The sequence below is a fragment of the Bufo bufo genome, chromosome 2 (assembly GCF_905171765.1).
Source record: "Bufo bufo chromosome 2, aBufBuf1.1, whole genome shotgun sequence".
NCBI lineage: Eukaryota > Metazoa > Chordata > Amphibia > Anura > Bufonidae > Bufo > Bufo bufo.
In genome coordinates, this window is record NC_053390.1 from 43,089,599 (window position 1) to 43,112,406 (window position 22,808).

The 22,808-nt window shown below is 49.0% G+C and overlaps 1 protein-coding gene across 1 annotated transcript in view; it reads left to right on the forward strand.

The window, feature by feature from the left end:
* ADAMTS12 (ADAM metallopeptidase with thrombospondin type 1 motif 12) overlaps window positions 1–22,808 on the forward strand; it is a 527,800-nt gene that overhangs the window by 341,675 nt on the left and 163,317 nt on the right. The window contains 1 exon segment of the mRNA XM_040421001.1: window positions 7,208–7,332. Coding sequence (XP_040276935.1) covers window positions 7,208–7,332 — 125 coding nt within the window.

A 22,808-nucleotide genomic window follows, 5' to 3' on the forward strand; every position in this document is an offset into this window, starting at 1 on the left:
AGAGGCGCTGGTCTAAATGTAAGCCAGCCTCCTAGCTGTCTTACATTTAGACAATTTTTTATGCCTAAAACAGGCTTAGAAAATAATAAATGAGACGGGCCTGCCGTCCCCTTCCCTACCCACACCCACTTTTTTAGACCTGGCATGAGCAGGGAAAAGTTGCAGATTGTGGCGCAAATAACCTTTGCGCCGCAATCTGCGCTACAAATACGTCTAATATTGGTGTACTTCTGGTCGTAAATGACCCCCAATGTTCTTTCTTTGAACTGTCTGTTTATTCTGGCGCACTTTCAGTTGTGTAATACGTGTCCATTTCTGTGTGACATGATGCATACTCATATAGCTCGTGGGGAGTATTGTTGAGCGAGCATGCTCGGCCGAATACCTGTTCGGCTCGAGCATCGCTATGCTCGGCACATGGCGGTACTCGGCGAGTACCGCATGTGCTCGAGCTCCATGCTCGAGTCTCCTCCCCGCATGTTTCGCGGCTGTTATGCAGCCAATAAACGTGCAGGTAAGTACTGCCATCACTGTAATGCCAGTAGCCATGTTGGCTACGGGCATTACAGTAATTGGCTGGCCGGAACGTGTCATCAGGTGCTATATAGCACCCGATGACGCAGGTTCGGCTCATTGCGAGTCAGGAAGAGCTGCGCTTAGGAAGGGACAGATAGTGTAGGAAGTTAGTGATCACAATTTTTTCAATTTTAAAATGTTTCAAAGACCCAAAAGTCCTTTTAAGGACTGTTGTGTGTGGTTGCAGCAATTTAATCTTGCAAAGTAGTCTTCGATTTTTTTTCCATATTTTGCGATTATTTTTCTATAAAGGGTGTCTGCAGTGACTTGTCACATCTGTTCAGCAATACCTTTTGTGTGTCAGGGGCAGAGATAGGAAGAATATTATTGAAAACAATTATATTTTTTCCATAATTTATCCACAGTTTTCCTATAAACAGCCCCTGGAGTGAATTGTCACATCTGTGCTGCAATAGCATCTGTGTGTCAGGGCCAGATATTGGAAAAAAATATTAGCGACAACAAATATATTTTTTCCATAATTTATCCATAATTTTCCTATAAACGGTCCCTGCAGTGAATTGTCACATCTATGCTGCAATAGTGTGTGTGTGTGTGTCAGGCCCAGAAATTGGGAAAAATATTAGCGACAACAAATATATTTTTTCCATAATTTATCCACACTTTGGCTATAAACGGTGTCTGCACCGAATTGTCACATCTGCACTGCAATAACGTGTGTGTGTCAGGACAAGAGATAGTAAAAATATAAGTGAAATCTATTTTCCTTTTTCCATACTTTTACGTACTTTTTCCATATACTGTGCTTGCTGTGAACTGTGACATCTGTGCCACAGCTTGTGTGTCAAGCGTGCATATAACATTTAATATGAAGAAGGCGAGCATTAAGGGACGGGGAAGTGACCATGATGCTGATGGTGCAAGCATAGGCCATGGCCCTGGGCCCGTTGAAACTGTGCCTGCTGCCAGAGCACAAGAAAAACAATCACCAAAGATACCTAGCTTCATGTCCCAGTTTGCAGGGCGGCGCAGGACACCACTCTTGAAGTCAGCCCAGTGCGAGCAGGTGGTCGGTTGGATTGCAGCAGATAGTGCTTCCAGTCAGTTAAGCACCACCCTGTCTTCCACCAAGTCCAGTCTCAGTTGCCAGGAGTCTGGTCCACACAATCCTCACCCTGATCCTCCTTCCTCCCACCATTTACAGTCTGGCCAAACAAGTGATCCCACACTCGGATATTCCGAGGACCTCTTTTCATCGCCAATAATTGATTTGGCCCTCTCGCCAAGCACACTTGAAGAGGGACCTGAGATCTTGCGCCCCGATTCCCAACCTCTTGAGCATCCAGAGTCACAAGAACATGACGCTGGGGAACGGCAATTAGTGTCTAATGAGGTGGATGATAATGAGACACAGTTGCCAATGAGTCAACCGCAATTACTGTCTCAAGATGTTGAGGAAGAGGATGACACACAGTTGTCAATCACTGAGGTTGTGGTTAGGTCCACAAATCAGGAGGATGATCAGAGTGAGGAAGTGGAAGAGGAGGTGCTGGACGACGAGGTCACTGACCCAACCTGGGAAGGTGACAACAAGCCGAGCGAGGAGAGCAGTACAGAGGGGGAGGGATCTGCAGCACTGCAACAGGCTGGAAGAGCCTGCGTAAATCTCCCTTGCCAAGGGGTAGGTGTTCGGCAGTATGGCGCTTTTTTGAGGAAAGTGTGGACGACAAAAGAATAGTAGTTTGCAACCTGTGCCACACCAAAATCAGCCGGGGCGTGAACGCTAGCAACCTCACCACCACCAGCATGATCCTCCACATGGCAACAAAGCACTCTAATAGGTGGGCCGAACGCCTGGGTCCACAATTTGTGTCTGCGGGTCACACCACTGCCTCCTCTTCCCCTGTGTTACGTGCTGGCCAATCCCCTGTCCAAGACGCAGGCCCCGATCCCTCCCGCCCTGCACCTGGACCTTGCAAGCACCATCAGCGACCACTTCCCTGTCCAAGCGCTGCGTCCAAATGTCATTACCCCAGGCATTTGAACGCAAGCGCAAATACCCAGCCACCCACCCACAGGCCATAGCATTAACTGCGCAGCTTTCCCAATAACTGGCCCTTGAAAAATGTTGCCATTTAGGCTTGTGGACACTGAGGCCTTCCGCAGCCTGATGTCGGCAGCCGTCCCTTGTTACGCAGTCCCCAGCCGCCACTATTTTTCAAGGTGTGCCGTGCCTTACACCAACATGTGTCCCTTAACATCACACGTGCCCTGACCAACGCAGTTACTGGGAAGGTCCACTTAACCACGGACACATGGGCAAGTGCTTTCGGCCAGGGACACTACATTTCCCTGACGGCACACTGGGTCAATGTTGTGGAGGCCGGGAGCGACTCGTACCCTGGGATGGCACCGGTAAAACTGACGCCCAGGATTGCGGGCCCCAATTCCATCAGGGTTTCCGCCACCACCTACGTTAGTGGCTCCAACCCCCACTTCTCCTCCGCCTCCACTTCCACCTCCGAATTATCCGCGTGCAGCACCAGTGAGTCATCAGTCGGTAGCTGGAAGCAGTGTAGCACTGCAGTGGGGAAGCGTCAACAGGCCATGCTGAAGCTGATCTGCCTAGGTGACAAACAGCACACCACCGCAGAGCTGTGGCAGGGGATAAGAAACCAGACTGAGCTGTGGCTCTCGCCACTCAACCTAGAACCAGGCATGGTTGTGTCTGATAATGGCCGTAACTTGGTGGCGGCTTTGGAGCTGGGCAACCTTAGACACATCCCATGCCTTGCCCACGTATTCAACCTTGTGGTTCGGCGGTTTCTAAAAACATACCCCAGTTTGCCTGAGCTACTGGTGAAGGTGCGCCGCGTGTGTGCACATTTCCGCAAGTCACCAACAGCTTCAGCCGGTCTGTCAACGCAGCAGCAGCGCTTGAAATTGCCAGCTCACTGTTGTGCGACGTGAGCACGTGCTGGAACTCCATGTTCCACATGTTGGCGAGGCTTTGTGAGCAGCAGAGAGCAGTTGTGGAATATCCGCTGCAACATGGTGGTCGTCTTTCCAGTCAGCTTCCGCTATTCACAAGTGAGGAGTGGGCATGGATGTCTGACCGTTGTGAGGTTTTACGCAACTTTGAGCAATCAACACAGATGGTGAGCGGCGATAACGTTATTATCAGCGTCACCATCCCACTTCTGTGTCTTCTCAAACGGTCGCTGCTCACAATTAAGCACAACGCTTTGCATGTGGAAGAGGTGGAAATGGGGGAAAACATTACACAGGTTAATGATAGCCAGAACACCCTCAGTTCGTCTTCTCAGTGCGAATTGGAGGCTGAAGAGGAGGAGGAGCAGGAGACGGTTGCGTCTGCTACAGAGGGTAGTACCCATGGAAGTTTAATTCCATCTGTTCTGCGTGGGTGGGCAGAAGAGGAGGAAGAGGATAAGGAGATTGGGAGTGATCCTCCTGATGACAACAGCGAAGTCTTGCCTGTTGGTACTCTGGCACACATGGCTGACTTCATGTTAGGCTGCCTTTCCCGCGACCCGCGCGTTATACGCATTTTTATCAACACGGATTACTGGTTGTTCACCCTTCTCGACCCCCGCTACAAAGAGAACTTCTCATCTCTCATTCCTCTGGTGGAGAGGACAAGCAAAATGGTGCAATACCAGAAGATCCTTGTTGAAAAATTGATCCAAAATTTTCCGCTGGCGGCAGAGTCCTTAGTTCCTTGGCCAACCGAGAAGGGGAGACAAGGGGAACACACAGCAGTTGCAACAGAGGCAGGGCAACACTCTCCAAAGCCTGGGACAGTTTCATGACACCCCGCCAGCACCCTCACCCTGATGTGCGGCCTACTGCCACAAGGAGAGAAGAATTTTGTAAGATGGTGAAGGAGTACATAGCAGACCGTGTCAGTGTCCTCAATGATCCCTCAGTGCCTTACGACTACTGTGTGTCCAAGCTGGACATGTGGCACAAACTTGCGCTCTTCGCTTTGGAGGTGCTGGCCTGCCCTGCCGCCAGCATTTTGTCTGAGCGTGTATTTAGTGCTGCTGGTGACATTATAACAGATAAGCGTATCCGCCTGTCAACTGAAAATGCTGATAGGTTGACTCATATAAAAATGAACAAGGATTGACCATGACTTCTCGACTCCACCAGGAATGCTGATGAACATAAAGGCACTTTACATGTGTTGTTTTTAATGAAGTTAATAGATTGCATTCCCATGCACCCCTTCCACCACAAACAAGGCTATATGGTTGAATCTTCCTTTTCTCATCCTCCTCGTCCTCTTCCATCATATCAACATGCATTGCTTATTCTTCATCGTCACATATAATGCCCTCGCATATATGGCATTCGAATATAATTTTTTAGAGTGTCCGCTCACCAGCAGGCCCTCACATATAATTTTTTAGAGGGTCCGCTCAACAGCAGGCCCTCACATATAATTTTTTACAGGGTCCGCTCACCTGCAGGCCCTCACATATAATTTTTTTAGAGGGTCCGCTCACCAGCAGGCCCTCACATTTAATTTTTTACAGGGTCCGCTCACCTGCAGGCCCGCAACTCAAATCTTTTACAGGGTCAGCTCACCTGCAGGCCCAAACCTAAAATATTTTACAGGGTCAGCTCACCTGCAGGCCCGCAACTCAAATCTTTTACAGGGTCAGCTCACCTTCATGCCCGCAACTCAAATCTTTTACAGGGTCAGCTCACCTGCAGGCCCAAACCTAAATCTTTCACAGGGTTAGCTCACCTGCAGGCCCAAACCTAAATCTTTTACAGGGTTAGCTCACCTGCAGGCTTGCAAATCAAATCTTTTACAGGGTCAGCTCACCTGCAGGCCCGCAACTCAATGTGAATGAGGCCCTCCTTTATGTGATATATAGGTTGTATCGGCGTGCCTCTTCCTTGTAATTTTTGACAGCACTTGCACTTTATATACAAGTAAATTTACAGGAAAGAATGTTTTCAATAAATTTTTCCTATAAAATCGATTTTTTACTTTGGTTTAGTGCATAAAACCTTAATTAGATTGTGGGCCTGGTGATCAGTTTATGGCCTTTTAAGCAGCAGCAGCAGCAGCAGCAGCATGGTGATAAAAATGAGTGGCAAGGTGACATACTGTGAAGATGGCAGCATGAGGAGGCCACATAGTGGCACAATGACAATGGGTCTGGATAAAAGACTGAGGCCACAGATTGTTTAGAAAGATGCAGGCCCACAACTCAAATCTTTTACTGGGTCAGCTCACATGCAGGACCGCACCTAAAATCTTTTAAAGGGTCAGCTCACCTGCAGGCCCGCAACTCAAATCTTTTACAGGGTCAGTTCACCTGCAGGCCTGCAACTCAAATATTTTACTGGGTCAGCTTACATGCAGGCCCGCAACTCATGCTGCCTGCTTTGAAGTAGTAGCCGTAGCTATCAGGATCCCGCTCCGAAATCGAACAATGATTCCCCGTTACCAGTGGTCACCATGTTAGGCGCATAAAAGAACATCGAAAGTTGATAGGGAAGATATCAAAATGGATCGTGGACGTCACAGGGACGTGCGATCAGGCAGAAGTTATCTAGAGTCAACAAAGCGGCAGCAGGGCCTCTCCTGTATAACGTTTCCTCATCCAAAATACTGCAGTGACATTCCCTGTAATTTTTTATTACTCATTCCAATAACAGGGCATCTTAAGAGTCCTGTATAGTTATTTATTGTCACTACCTCCCCGAGTCCGGAGTGTGTGATTTGCGCGCCACCAGCTTGCCTTCCTTGGATGTGGTAGCCGTTTCTAAGGCTCCCTCTCCGGAATCAAACACTGATTCCCCGTTATCCGTAGTTTACAACGGTTTTGAGCTGACAATTACATCGAAAGTTGATAGGCCAGACATCGGAATGGATCGTCGCCATCACGGGGACAAGCCATCTGCCCCAGGTTAACTAGAGTCACCAAAGCGGCAGCAGGCCCTCGCCCATAATGTTTTAGATGGTCAGATCAGCAGGCACTTGCTCCTAATGTTTTTGAGGGTCACCAGCAGGCCATCAATCATAATTTTTAAAGGGTGTGTATGATGCCCTCCTTTATGTGTAACTAAGGGTGTATCGGCGTGCCTCTCCCTTGTAATTTTTGGCAGCACTTGCATTTTATATACAAGTAAATATTCAGGAAAGAATGTTTTTTATCAATTTTTCCTCTAAAATCTATTTTTTTCCCTTGGTTTTGTGCTTATTATTTTCATTATGTAAAAGTGGCGTACTATTCGGACAACATAGTTCCCAGCAGCGACCAGCAAATCCAAGATGCATCCATACACCCTCCCCATGCTGTTACAGAACCATTTTGGTGGTGTTACCAACAATTTCTGACATTTTCTTATGAACCAGGCACCCCTCCCTCTTCTGAGCAGGGGGAACCTGGTTTAATGCTCGGGTTCTCCTATTGACTTCCATTATACTTGGGTGCTCGGTCGAGCACCCGAATATCACAATGTGTTCGGCCCGAGCCTCCGTGCACCCGAGCACTACGGTGCTCGATCAACACTAGTGGGGTGATATAGACACATGTGCATATAACGTGATTTTAAAAAATATGTCTGAAAGGTGAAAGAATTGATATTTTAAGAAAATGTCTTGAATGCTTCTTTATTTCTTGTCCAGGAAGGCCTGAAGATTGTCCACCATGCTGATCAGACTTTGACCAGTTTCTGTAAATGGCAAAAAAGCATAAACCCGAAAAGTGATTCTCATCCGGCACATCACGACGTGGCTGTATTATTAACGAGGTATTTATCTCTTATCAACAACAGCTCCCTTTGGTTATGTAAATAATTTTTGCTCCTTTTTCAGTGACATACGGGTCCTTATGTTTATGCTATTTTTATGTTAGCTTTTTTTTTTCATATTTTATACCCATGAAAATGTATACTATAAAAGCGTACCTAAATGACTCTTTAAAATTGTCTCAATTATGTAAGTTATTTTGATATAGAGGGAAACATAGTTTACTGTTGCCAGGGGTCGAGCTAGAAACAGCCGTGTAGCGTGTGATAACATTTTTTATTTACACTTTTTATTTTACACTTTGTGTACCCCCCATTAGGTCATATATGACCTTTGGTGGACATTTAAGGCTACTTTCACACTAGCGTTTTTGCTGGATCCGGCAGGGTTCAGCAAAAACGCTTCCGTTACTGATAATACAACCCTCTGCATCCGTTTTGAACGGATCCGGTTGCATTATCCTTAACATGAACTCCATTGAAAGTCAATGGCGGACGGATCCGTTTTGTATTGTCAGATTGTGTCAGAGAAAACTGATCTGTCTTGCTCCGCATCCCAGGACAGAAAGCAAACCGCAGCATTGACAATGAATGGGGCCAAAATGAAAGCATTTTTTTCTGGTATTGAGACCCTACGATGGATCTCAATACCAGAAAATATTAGCGCTAGTGTGAAAGTACTCTACTTTTTTTTATTGCTGATTTCTCCTGCAGCTTGGGCTTACATATTAGGCCCAGCGAACGAAAAAAACAAAACAAAGAGAGATTTACACTGTAAAGCCTCACTGAACAGTCTGCTAAGACCCTGCAGCTCCTACAGATATCCAGCCCTCAGTCAAATCATCAGTAGAACCAGAGCAGGAAGCAGCTGTGCTTCTTGATCTGTATACACAGCTCTATCTATCTATCCCAAAAAAAGAGCAAAGGCAGCACACTGGTATCCGTGTAGAAAAGTGGGTAATTTATTAACCCATGTGATAGCAACGTTCCAGCTCACTCTATGGAGCCTTTGTCAAGCCAAATAGAGTGAGCTGAAACGTTACTATCACATGGGTTAATAAATTACCCACTTTTCTTCACGGATACCAGTGTGCTGCCTTTGCTCTTTTTTTGGTATATGTAGTTAGACCTAGGTCCTTGGTCTTTTGAAGGTATTGCACCGCCGATTTGTTTGTGTGCTGCTCTTTAACTTTTTTTGTGCATACTATCTATCTATCTCATATCTATCTATCTATCTATCTATCTATGCAGCGAGCCCCGGAAGAGCCAGGGCAGAGGATGGGAGTGGTAGTGGCTCTGATGAAGTGTTTCTCCACGGTGTACTTCCTCAGGGGGAAATGTAGTGTTGAAGAATGAGGACAGTATTAAACGTAACAAAGTCTTTTTACTAAGTGCAACATAGAACTTTAAAAACATTTAGTAGCAGCAGTTTAAAGAGGACCTTTCACCTGTATAAACTATGTGAACCGAGTATGCTGCCATATAGAGCGGCGCCCGGGGATCTCACTGCACTTACTATTATCCCCGGGCGCCGCTCCGTTCTCCCGTTATAGGCTCCGGTACCTTTGCTTTTTAAGTTATAGTAGGCGGGTCTTCCCTTGTCCTGTGGGCGTCTCCTTCTCCTAGGCTGCAGCGCTGGCCAATCGCAGCACACAGCTCACAGCCTGGGAGAAAAAAAACTACCAGGCTGTGAGCTGTGCGCTGCGATTGGCCAGCGCTGCAGCCTAGGAGAAGGAGACGCCCACAGGACAAGAGAAGACCCGCCTACTATAACTTAAGAAGCAAAGGTACCGGAGCCTATAACGGGAGAACGGAGCGGCGCCCGGGGATAATAGTAGGTGCAGTGAGATCCCCGGGCGCCGCTCTATATGGCAGCATACTCAGTTCACATAGTTTATACAGGTGAAAGGTCCTCTTTAAGTGCAATTTTCTGGCAGCAGTAAGACTGATAGAGGCAGGTTGGTTGGCTGCTGTTAAACACTTGTATTGTACTGGCCTGGTAGTATTCTGGGTGATGGGTGCCTTAGCTGTAGTTCCTGACCTCACAGCAGTGTCTATATGCTGGTCATTCTGCTGTCTGATTCCTCTCAAGGATTGTCAGGCTCTAGTGTGGTCAGGAAACCCCACACCGAACATAGGATGGAAAGGGAAAAGGAAATAAGGCCTGAAAACTAGGGAATGAAGATGGACACCTCCTAGTGAAAACCCGAATGAAAGCCCTGACTTACTACCAGTATGAAAAGACCCCAGAGGAAGGTGAGTTCATACACAGGATACACAGGAATACCTAAATTCCTATCAAACCCTAAAGGACCCTGTTACTAATGACAGGAAAGAGACATCCTGTTCCTCCAAAAGGAAGGATGATCGGGAGTCTCCCTAAGATCTAATACAAAACAACAAAGAAATGCAACACACAGAAAAGCCAAAATACAAAGGGAAAGGTAACACTTAACTTCCAAGAAGCTATGGCAGCACCAGGAACTCAGCTGAGCTCCAAACACCAGCTATCCACAGGTCCAACTGAAGTTATAAACTGCTCAGCATTTTGGGAGAAACAACTATAAATAGGGAAAGTTAAATGACCACATAGCAACACCTGGAGGTTAAGGGTGTGGCGAGTACCAGAAACAACACAGATGACTATTGATCCACAAGGTAAACATGTCAAACCAAACCACGTGTTGCCAGTCTCAAAGATCTCCTGCCACTCACTGTCGCGGAGACGTCCGTGTGACAGTACCCCCATTCTATGAGTGACCTCCGGGCACCCAGGACCGACCTTATCCGGGTAAGACCTGTGAAAAGCTTTTGCCAAACGACTGGCATTCGCGTCAGATGCCGGTACCCACATCCTCTCCTCAGGTACATAACCCTTCCAGTGAACAAGATACTGAAGAGATCTACGGAGAGCTTGAGGGTCAATTATTTTGGCGATATGTAATTCCAAACTACCGTCCACATGACAGGAGCGGGTGGCAAGGAAGATGGCTCCAAAGGTTCAACATATCTCTTCAACAAAGATTTATGAAACACATTATGTATTTTCAGAACCTGAGGAAGTTCAAGAGGAAAGCTACAGGATTAATAATGGCCGTGATCTTATATGGACCAATAAACCTTGGACCCAACTTCCAATAAGGCACCTTCAACTTAATGTTTCTTATGGACAGCCACACCAAATCACCCACTCTTAAGTCCAGACCCTTCATACGTTTCCTGTCAGCCACACGTTTATACTTGTTGCCCATATTCATCAATTTATTTTGAATTTTCCACCATATATATGATAATGATGACGAAAAACGTTCCTCCTCAGGAATACCAGAAGTATTTGAACCAGAAAAAGTGCCAAACTGCAGGTGAAACCCATATGCCCCAAAAAACAGCGACTTACCAATATGCCCCAAAACAGCGACTTACCAATATGCCCCAAAACAAACAGCGACTTACCCATATGCCCCAAAAAACAGCGACTTACCAAATACGATTATTTATGGAAAACTCTGCCCAAGACAAAAACGAGGACCACTCCTCCTGGTTCTCAGAGACAAAACATCTTAAGTAAGTCTCCAGGCTCTGATTAGTCCACTCCGTCTGTCCGTTCGAATAAGGATGAAAAGCCGAAAAAAAAGACAGTTGTACTCCCAGCCGAGTACAGAACACCTTCCAGAATCTGGACACAAACTAAGTCCCACGATCCGAAACCACGTCAGAGGGAATGCCATGGAGTTTTACAATGTTATCAACAAACACTTGAGCGAGTGTTTTAGCATTAGGTAGGCCAGACAACGCTATAAAGTGCACCATTTTACTAAAACGATCAACCACCACCAAAATTACTGTCTTTCCTAACGAATTAAGCAGATCAGTGACAAAATCCATAGATAATTGAGTCCATGGAATGCATGGGATAGGCAACGGAAGTAGGGATCCAGAAGGCCGAGTATGTGTCACCTTAGCGCGTGCACAGACACTGCTGGCCGTCACGTAGTCCTCAACACACTTACCACCCTTGCCACCAGAATCTACGAGAGATGAGGTCGGCAGTAGATCTGCTCCTAGGGTGTCCCGTAAGAACTGTACAGTGATGTTCCTCAAACACCCTGTAACGCAATGCCGATGGCACAATTTCCCAGAGGGGCAAGAATCCGGTGCGTCTCCCTGGGTCTCGAACACCTTCACCTTTAGGTCAGGGTATAGCGCGGATATCACCACCCCTTCCAAAAGAATAGGACTATGACTTAATAGGATGGAAGAATTTCCTCCGGCTACTAAAACCTACCCTCTTACCCCTTTAAATAACCACACCAACACTGACTTGCTTTGGTGAAAATGACCATGACGGCCAAACTTTATTATTCCACACATAACAAGCAACATCTTACACCATAGAACATGAATAATAATAATAACAGCAGGCACTTTTGACACATCCCTCAACATTATCACCTACTGCACCGTAACAAGGATCCTGGAGGGCAACCCAAACAAGCAGTATCCTCCTTCACCGCCTCACCTCGTACTTCAAACTTACCCTTGGCCGCTCTCACCGACCCAAGGGCACCAACTCCTTGAAGTATACCAGTATCCCCCCCTGTAGGCCTTGTAGCCCAAACAGGGGCCCCATCCTCGGCATTAACAAACCATATGAGATGCAGGCTCCAACATGTCCTGCATCTCTTAACCATTGAATTGCTCCCCAGGATCCCATTTCAAGCAGCCCTTCCTAAACTACCACCAATCTCCGACCGATACAAGGGTGGGAGGGTGGGAAAATCTTGCTGGCTCTAGCTGGCAACTGCCCGAAAGCCCCTCCCTCTAAATCTTATATACCTCCCGCCAAACTCCCAGCTCCTCCCCACCTCCATTCAAAACCAACCCCCTACCATGCCAATCCCAGCAACCTTAGCCCTCTCCTAGCCTACAGTCTTCCCCCTAAGTCAGTCCGCCCTGCGCTATGTCTGCGCCTCGCTCCGTTGCTATTATGACTTAATAGGATGGAAGAATTTCCTCCGGCTACTAAAACCTACCCTGTTACCCCTTTAAATAACCACACCAACACTGACTTGCTTTGGTGAAAATGACCATGACGGCCAAACTTTATTATTCCACACATAACAAGCATCATCTTACACCATATAACATGAATAATAATAATAATAATAACAGCAGGCACTTTTGAGACATCCCTCAACATTATCACCTACTGCACCGTAACAAGGATCCTGGAGGGCAACCCAAACAAGCAGTATCCTCCTTCACCGCCTCCCCTCGTACTTCAAACTTACCCTTGGCCGCACTCACCGACCCAAGGGCATCAACTCCTTGAAGTATACCAGTATCCCCCCCTGTAGGCCTTGTAGCCCAAACAGAGGCCCCATCCTCGGCATTAACAAACCATATGAGATGCAGGCTCCAACATGTCCTGCATCTCTTAACCATTGAATTGCTCCCCAGGATCCCATTTCAAGCAGCCACCAACGACCACCGGTGACACCTCACCTGTGGGCGTCCCGCCACACCTTAAGGGCCGTCTCCAAACCTTCCTGAATACCCAACGCCCACATGTCAATGCCCACGTCATTCAGGTGTACACCATCATCCCTCAAGAATTGAGGCGACGCCGCCTCCAATTCCCAATGACGCACCACAATACCACCCTGCCTGCGAACAAAGCGCCCCACCTCCTTATTCAACTTCGCCCGGGCTTTATTGATCCGATCCACCGACCTGGCAAACCTCCAGCAACGCCTCGCAACCACTTCCGACCAAACGAGCAACAAATCCGGAAACTCCGACAATAAGCGCAGCACGTCCAACTTGATATCCCGGATCACATCCCGGGATCGCCGCACGCCCAAATCGTTGCCTCCAACATGGAGCACCAATATATCAGACGGCCGGTCTAAATTGGCATTAATATGAATTTCGGGCAACACCCGCCCCCAAAGGAGCCCCCTCAGATCAATCCACCGGATTAGCAAATCTTCAGTCAGGAAACCCAATTGGCGTCCATTCCAGTGGACGTATGAATGCCCGAAAATCCATGCCAGACAAGGCGCCGCCCCTAAAACAAAATAAAAATTGTTGTATCAGAACCCCCACACGACATATCCCATTAGTAAAGGCCCCACCCACCAACCACTCATAACAGATGAGGCCGAATATACGAGTGAAAACAATCGGACTCCCAACGCCCAATACGTTTAATAACCTCTTCCCCCAGCCCCCACCTGGCCGCCTCAGTCGCTGCCCCAATCCGAAATGAATGGGATGCATATTCAGCAGTGGGAAGACCCGCAGCCGACAAACATTTCTTAAAAACAGATATAAATTGAAAGCGTGATAACCGTGAACCGTCCCGGTGAACCAACAATGCACCCGCTCCGTCCACGCAACGCACCGGACAAAGCACCGACCCCCTCAACGGCCTAAGCCACAAAACCACACCCCTACCTTCCTGATCAGTTTTCGACTGGTGTATTACACACCGCAAACCACCTTCCCACAACCTTACATCTTCCCGCAACAAACCTCCACCAGCCATACGACTGGCCGCTACCAATTCCGAAATCCGAATGGCTCCGAAAAAAGCCAGCGAAAACGCAGCCCTAAACAAACGCACTTCAAATTCTGACAAACAAACAAGCCCAGCCTTCTCCCACAACAACTGCAACACAGCAAAAGAAACTGGCCTTCTAGAGTCCCTCCGAATCGCCCCCCGCCGGTAACCTTTCAACGCCTGCCGAACCACAAAACACTTAGACACATCAGCCAGTCCCCGCAAGCGCAACCAAAAGGCTACCGCCGCCACCCTCTTTGAAGCAACTGAGAACGACAAACCCTCAGCATAACACGAACCCACCCAAAAAACCAATAACGTCCTAAAATCATCAACCGAACTGCAACCCCCAACCCGCTCTATCAATTCCTCCCACAACAACCACACCGATAAATAGGCCGACCACGTACCTCTACTAAGCGACTGCCGAATCAGGTCCACTGACACCCCAAGGCCACGCTCCAGAGCCACTGGGGACAGGGCAACCCCTGGACTTCGGCACCCGGAGCCAAGCTGCGAAAGCGATCCCACTGGAAACGAGAAAGGGAATCAGCAAGTGAGTTATCCACCCCCGGGACATGCACAGCAACAAAACATGAATTCAGCCGCAGCCCCCTCAACACCAAATGCCTGAGTAAATTCAACACCGGCGGAGAGTTGGCTGTCTGGCTATTAATCGCCTGTACCACACCCATATTGTCACAGTAGAAACGAACCCGCCGATTCCTGAGCCAGTCCCCCCATAACTCCGTAGCCAAAACAATAGGGAAAAGTTCCAACAATACCAAGTTGCCAAGGAAACCAGCGTGTTTCCACTCCACCATCCATGCCTCCGCACTCCATTGCCCCTGACAAAAAAAAACATATCCACACGAACCTGCCGCATCCGAAAACAACTCCAAATACACGCTACTGATCGCCTCCTCCATCCACACAGACCGCCCATTGTACTTCCCAAGAAAAATCTCCCACACCGCCAAGTCCTCCTTTACCGCAGCAGGTAACCGCAAGTAATGAAACGGGGCCGTAACCCCCGCCGTAGCCAGCACTAAACGCCTACAAAAAACCCGTCCCATCGGCAAAATACGACAAGCGAAATTCAATTTGCCCAATACCGACTGAACCCGCTTGAGCTGAACCTTCTTGGCTCTCCGCAGAAAAACAACCTCATCCAACAAATCAGACACCTTGCTATCCGGTAATCGACATTCCATGGCCATACTATCAATTTCAATCCCCAAAAACGTTATGACCGTGGAGGGCCCCTCCGTTTTCCCCTCAGCTAAAGGGATCCCGAACCTCGCCGCCACCCGCTCCATCGTATGCAACAACACAGCACACACCCTAGATTCCGCAGGTCCTAAAAACAAAAAATCGTCCAGATAATGCAGAACCGAATTCCATCCCGACTCCTGCTTCAACACCCACTCCAAACACGAACTAAACGATTCAAACAACGAACAAGAAATTGCGCAGCCCATCGGCAAACAACAATCAATGTAAAAACAACCCTCCCATTGAAAACCAAGTAAATGCAAACTATCCGGGTGGATGGGCAACAATCGAAAAGCAGCCTCAATATCCGTTTTAGCGAGCAGGGCACCCTTCCCAAAACGCCGAACCCACCGCACCGCTGCATCAAAAGACGTGTACGAAACAGAGCACAGCTCATCCGCAATCCCATCATTCACCGACCCCCCTTTCGGATAGGACAAATGATGAATAAGCCTGAACTTATTGGGCTCCTTCTTAGGCACCAAACCCAACGGGGACACCCACAGATCAGGCAAGGGACACTCCTTAAAGGGGCCTACAACCCTGCCGGCCGCCACCTCCTTCTCAATCTTATCCCTCACAACACCCGGATGACGCAACGCTGATGACAAATTCCGAGCAGACATACTCGGCCCAACTGAACTACACGGAATCACGAAACCCCCAGTAAACCCCGCCAACAACAACTGAGCTACATCCCTATTTGGATACCTCCTTAAATAGGGCTCCATCTCTTCCACCCTCACCGGCGTCACCCCTTTTCTGCGCAGCCTCGGGTCCCTTACCCCTCCCTCGTTTGAAACACCGCGACAGACTATGGGAGCCACCGCAACCGGAGCACTCATGCTTGTACCGGCAATCTGACAAGAACCTGCAATGTCCTTCGTTATACTGCCAGCAACAGCCCTTTCTATTTCGCCCCTGCGAATCTGAGGCTGAGGGGCCCCCGGCCGATCCACGAAAGGGCTGTGAACCACCCCTAGGCGCCGCCATCAAGCGCATCCAGAGACCTGTGTCCTTATGATCCCACCGTATGCTAGGCCTGACCGCCTTCCACTGCCAGAACTGCTCATCATACCTAAGCCACGCCACACCCCCATAAGTCCGATGAGCCTCCCCTCTCGCATCCATATAGCAGAACAGTGCAGAGCAATGTTCGGGCGATTTTTCCCCAACCACACTAATCGCAATGGCCTGAAGCCAATTTTGAAACGTATGCGGGATCAACCTATACCGCCTCCTTTCTTCCTCCTCTTTCCTACTCTCATCCGGTTTACCCCTGTCTAAGTTAAATTTTTCCAAAGGAAGCAATGAGAATATTTCCACATATTCATCCTTCCATATCTTCTCCCTAATTTCTTGTTTCAAGTGAGCCCCCAGTGGTCCCTCAAAACACACGTATATCTCCCCTTTTGCCGCGTCCGCCAACCGAACACCATCCCCCACGTCACCTCTAACTCCCGCCCCTGAGGCCTGCAAATCAACTGCGGCAACACTATCCCCAGCCCGACAGAACCGTGTACCATCCCTTGATCCAACACCCCCAACGCCTGCGCAGGCGCCCAAACTGACGCCGGGGATGTAGGCGCTCCTGTCCCCAACCGCGACAGCAATGACAGCATCCCAGACAATACCTCCTGAGCCAACACTTCAGAACCCCCCCCCACTATGTGTAACAGTACCCCCAACTGCCATCTGACACGACGTCATCTCACCTGGCCGTCCCCGGACGGATCCTCCGGCAGCTGCAGCTTCACTCTCAGACATCCGCGCCGGCGAGCTCGCTCTGCATGGCACGGCGTCCTCCAGCACCGAAACGTCCCTTCCGCCTGCCGTGTCGTCCACTCCAGAATACAATTCACCCTCTTCCAACTGCGATGCCTCCCCCTCCTGCCGTTGACGTGAGGGGAGGGTAACTGTCCTTATCCCAGCCGGGCGGGCCTCATCACCTGGCCGCCTTCCATCAATCCGTCCTGCTCCCACCTGAACCGACCCTGCAGCACAGGTACCACAGGCCGCAGCTCCATACCACTGCTCAGGGGGCGGAGCCAAAGTCTCTCCTCCGGTAACTGACTGGCTGCCATGTCGCCGACCCGCCACTAGGGGCCGCGACGCGCTCACATCAATACCAGCCTCTGTGCTTTCACCAGCCTCGTCACGCTGAAGCTGCCGGCTCGGATCCCTCCGCCGCAGCGCAGACCACACGACCATATCCCCGGCCGGAAGGCCCAAGCCCTGAGACGGTCCGGCCGCATCGCATCCCCGTGTAACAGGTAAGGCCCTCCTGGCTCGCTCCCCGCGCGGAGCATCTCACGGGGATGCCGTCGCCTGCAAACGCTCTCTCCCTCTTGCTGAAAGGGAGACTGGTCTGGGAGGAGTCCGACCCTCTCCCGCCGGCCCGCCACACGATACCGAATTCCTCCCGCTGCGCCTGGGAGTCCGACTGGCAACGGACACCTCAGACCGCAGCGGAGGGTCCCTGGGGGGGCTTCTAATGCGTCGGCGGACCCGAGGGGTAGCTTCCGGACTCAAACGCTCAGGGGGGACAGATCTCCTGGCCCTGACAGCTTGAGCGGCCACAACTGGAGGAAAAGGGGGGTTAAGAGCAGCCTGAATGGTCTGCTGCAGGAACTCCATACCGTGCACCTCCACCGCGGCCCGTACTGACGCCAACAGCTCGTCCAAAGAGGCCATGACCACAAAATCTCGCTGGCTCTAGCTGGCAACTGCCCGAAATCCCCTCCCTCTAAATCTTATATACCTCGCGCCAAACTCCCAGCTTCTCCCGACCTCCATTCAAAACCAACCCCCTACCATGCCAATCCCAGCAACCTTAACCCTCTCCTAGCCTACAGTCTCCCCCCTAAGTCAGTCCGCCCTGCGCTATGTCTGCGCCTCGCTCCATTGCTATTAGGATTTTCAAAATCACCACCTCCAGGAAAACTATGTGACAAGGCATCTGCCTTGACGTTCTTAACCCCAGGACGATAAGTGACAATGAGAATGAATCTGGTGAAAAACAAAGATCAGCTGGCCTGCCTTGGGTTCAGTCGTTTAGCCGACTCCAGGTAAGCCAGGTTTTTGTGATCAGTGAATACCGTGATCGGATAAATCGCCACTTCCAACCAATGACGCCATTCCCCGAAAGCCAACTTAATGGCCAGTAACTCTCTGTTACCCACAACATAATTTCTCTTTGTGGAAGAGAGTTTTTAAGAGAAAAAGGCATATGCACGCCATTTACTAGGTGACGGACCCTGCGATAAAACTGCTCCTACTCCTACCTCGGACGCGTTCACGTCTACAATGAAAGGTGATACTTCCGGCTGCACCAATATAGGGGCAGAAGAGAAGCACTCCTTAACCGTAGAAAAGGCTCGCAATGCCGAATCAGACCACACTGAGACATCCGTCCCTTTCTTAGTCATGTCAGTTAAGGGTTTCACCACTGTCTAGTTCAGAATAAATCCTCAGTAATAATTGGTAAAGCCAAAAAAACGCATAAGAGCCTTCAGATATTCGTGTCAATCCCAGTCCAATACAGCACAGACTTTCTCCAGATCCATTCGAAAACCCGAAGATGACAACAGGTATCCCAAAAATTGCACCTCGTATACAGCGAAAACACACTTCTCAAATTTTCCCTCAGCATCTGCAAAACCTGTCTAACGTGATCCTGATGTATCTCCACGTCTGGAGAATAAATTAGAATGTCATCCAAATATACGACTACAAACCTCCCCACCAGGTGATGAAAAATGTTATTCACAAAATGCTGGAAAACCACAGGAGCATTGGTCAACCCAAAAGACTTGACCAGGTTCTGAAAGTGACCGTTAGGAATATTGAAAGCCGTCTTCCATTTATCCCCTTCCTTGATCCTGACCAGATTATATGCCCCCTTAAGTCCTACTTAGGCTACTTTCACACTCCTGTTTTGGCTTTCCGTTTGTGAGATCCATCATGGTCTCTCACAAGCGGTACAAAATGGATCAGTTTTGGCCTAATGCATTCTGAATGGAAAAGGATCCGCCCAGAATGCATCAGTTTGCCTCCGATCACTCTCCATTCCGCTCTGGAGGCGGACACCAAAACGCTGCCTGCAGCGTTTTGCTGTCCGCTTGACAAAACTGAGACAAATGTAAGTCAATGGGGATGGATCCGTTTTCTCTGACACGATCTGGCACAATAGAAAACGGATCCGTCTCCCCTTGACTTTCAATGGAGTTCATGATGGATCCGTCTTGGCTATGTTACAGATAATACAAACAGATCCGTTTATGACGGATGCATGCAGTTGTATTATTGTAACGGATCAGTTTTTGCAGATCCATGACGGATCTGCCCAAAACGCGAGTGTGAAAGTAGCCTTAGAGAACACCTTGGCACCAACAATCTGATTAAACATATCAGGAAGCAAAGGAAGGGGGTAAGGATCACGGACAGTAATCCGATTGAGTTAACGGAAATCCAGACATGCTTGAAGACCTGCCACTGGAGATTTGGAAGGTCTTATGTGTCCTTTAGCCAAACTCTTGGTAACATACTCTCTAATGGCCAGTCTTTCAGGTCCAGAAAGGTTATACAACCTAGATTTGGGCAATTTAGCTCCAGGAGTAAGGTTGATAGGACAATCATATTTTCGATGTGGAGGTAAATCCTGGCATCCACGTCGGCAAAATCAGATATAAATGAAGGTAATGTCTTAGTGGTTAAAACAAAAACAGCTTGCCTATCGATGGTTGGATTGTGCTTGCTCAACCAATGCAAACCCAGAACCACCGGAGCAGGGAGACCCTCCAACACAAAACATGAGATAAATTCCTGATGAAAGTCACTCATTCTTAATCTGATATCATACACCACTTGCGATAAATACTTCTGAGCTAGAGGTGCAGAATCAATAGCAAAAATGGAAATATTTTTCTCTAATGCCCTTGGTGACAACCCGTGCATACGGACGAACTGAGCATCAATCAGCTTCACCCCTGCCCCGCTGTCGATAAACACCTCAATCCCCACAGTTTTTGAGTTTAGCGCCACCTCAACAGTCAGGAGAAATCGGGTACTACCAGTCAATAACAAATACACATTTTCTGACTCTCCTCTCACCACTCCAAGAGTCAGATGGGAATTAAACGTACCCTGGTCTGGGGTACTGCGCATCTATCTATCTATCTGTCACAAACCAGCGGATGTGAACCCACTGTGCCACGTGTCCTACCTCCTCAAAGGGAGTTGTCTAAGTGAACCCCTCGATCTTCACAGTACCCCTGATGGTGGGGATCCATTGTGGAAGCGCTCATCTCCATAGTCATCTGTATCACCGTCCTCAGGACAGCGATACAGATGCCTGTGCTGTGGGGCAGGGGAGGGAGAGGCGTGTCCCTTCCCCTTCCTCTGATAGGCTGCAGGCAATAGGCTGTCATCGCGCCTCCTGAGCCGTACAGCGCGGGACACAGGCCGGAAGAGGCCTGCATCGCATCGCTGCCAAGGAGATAAGTATAAGTGTTTATTTTTTTTTTATATGTACAATAGTTTTACTGGCACATTGGGGGGGGGGGGGGCTCTTGTTACTGGCACATTGGGGGTCTTGTTACTGGCACATTGGGGGGGCCCTCTTGTTACTGGCACATTGGGGGGGGCTCTTGTTACTGGCACATTGGGGGGGGCCTCTTGTTACTGGCACATTGGAGGGGGGCTCTTGTTACTGGCACATTGGAGGGGGGCTCTTGTTACTGGCACATTGGGGGGGCTCTTGTTACTGGCACATTGGGGGCCTCTTGTTACTGGCACATTGGGGGGGCCCTCTTGTTACTGGCAGATTGGGGGGGCCTCTTGTTACTGGCACATTGGGGGGGCCTCTTGTTACTGGCACATTGGGGGGGCTCTTGTTACTGGCACATTGGGGGGGCTCTTGTTACTGCCACATGATGGGGGCTCTTATTACTGGCACATGATGGGGTGTGCTTATTACTGGCACATGATGGGGGGTGCTAATTACTGGCACATGATGGGGGCTCTTATTACTGGCACATGATGGGGGCTCTTATTACTGGCACATGATGGGGGCTCTTATTACTGGCACATGATGGGGGTGCTTATTACTGGCACATGATGGGGGTGCTCTTATTACTGGCACATGATGGGGGTACTTATTACTGGCACATGATGGGGGGCTCTTATTACTGGCACATGATGGGGCGGCTCTTATTACTGGCACATGATGGGGGGCTCTTATTACTGGCACATGATGGGGCGGCTCCTATTACTGGCACATGATGGGGGCTCTTATTACTGGCACATGATGGGGGGGGCTCTTATTACTGGCACATGATTGGGGGGCATCTATGGGGGCACATTTTACTGGCACATGATTGGGGGCACATTTTACTGGCACATGATTGGGGCACTTATTACTGGCACATTATTGGGGGCACTTATTACTGGCACATTATTGGGGGCACTATAGGGGCATCTACTGAGGCCACAAAGAAGGGTTATTTTAAAGGGGGGGCTCTGTACAGTAGCATTTTATACTGGGACACATTATGATTGGGAAGGGGGGAGAGGAGTACTATGGGGTCATCTACGGGGGGCACTAAGAAGGGGTATTTTATACTTGAAAATTATGGAGGACACTGAGGGCATCTACTGGGGCACTATATATGGGACATTTTATACTGGTACATTATGGGGGGCACTAGGAGGAAGGGGGGAGAGGAGCAGTATGGGGGCATTTTTCTGGGGGCACTATATAGGGGTATTTTATACTGGCACATTATGGGGGCACTATGGGGACATTAGCTCACCTGGGGGCATTACAAGGGGGTATTTATTGCACTGTCACATTATAAGGAGAATTATTTCTACTGTGGGAGCATTATGGTGGGCTTTATTACACCCCCATGGTATGAGTAGCAGCACCAGCCTCTCCCTGCTCTGCTATCCCTCTGCCCCTTCTCCAAATCCTTATTATGAAATCTTTCTCATTAGGATAAAACACAACATCAGCTCCACCGAGCCCCCCGGTCAAAGTGTTGAAGTGGTGTCCGAGATCCCCAAGGGCCAAGCCAAGTAATTGTAAGTTTTCATGTGAAATATGTTTGTTATACACATATAGCATACACCGTGCCCCACAATATATAGTATACCTCTACACTGTGTAGTCTGTTCTATAAGCACCATTGTTTTGTGGTGGCGGACAGAAAATAATCTGGAAGTGCCCCTCCCGAGACCAGGCTCTGGATCCACCACTGGTTGGAATGGGGATTGGGACACATCCAGGATGGGGATATAGTAGTCTGTGACATATCAGGTTCCTCTCAGTCTATGTCAGGCAGCAATATATTGTGCTGCTATGGCCGCTGTGTTCTCCTCCTCCCTCAGCAGTATGGAGAGTCTCTCTTCCTCCTCCATGGAGGTGAAGTCTGGGCAGAGATCAGACAGTCTCCTGAAGTGAGTGTCCCTCACAGCTGAGTATTTGGGGTCCCGCAGCAGTAAGTGGGGCTCATCCGCTGATATATTCCTTTTTGCTCTTGTGCATAGTCTTCTGGATTTCACCTTTTGTGAGGCTGGGTTTGGGTGAGTTCTCTCGGGCACCTTAATTTTCCTGGGGCTTCTTGATGCAGCAAGACTT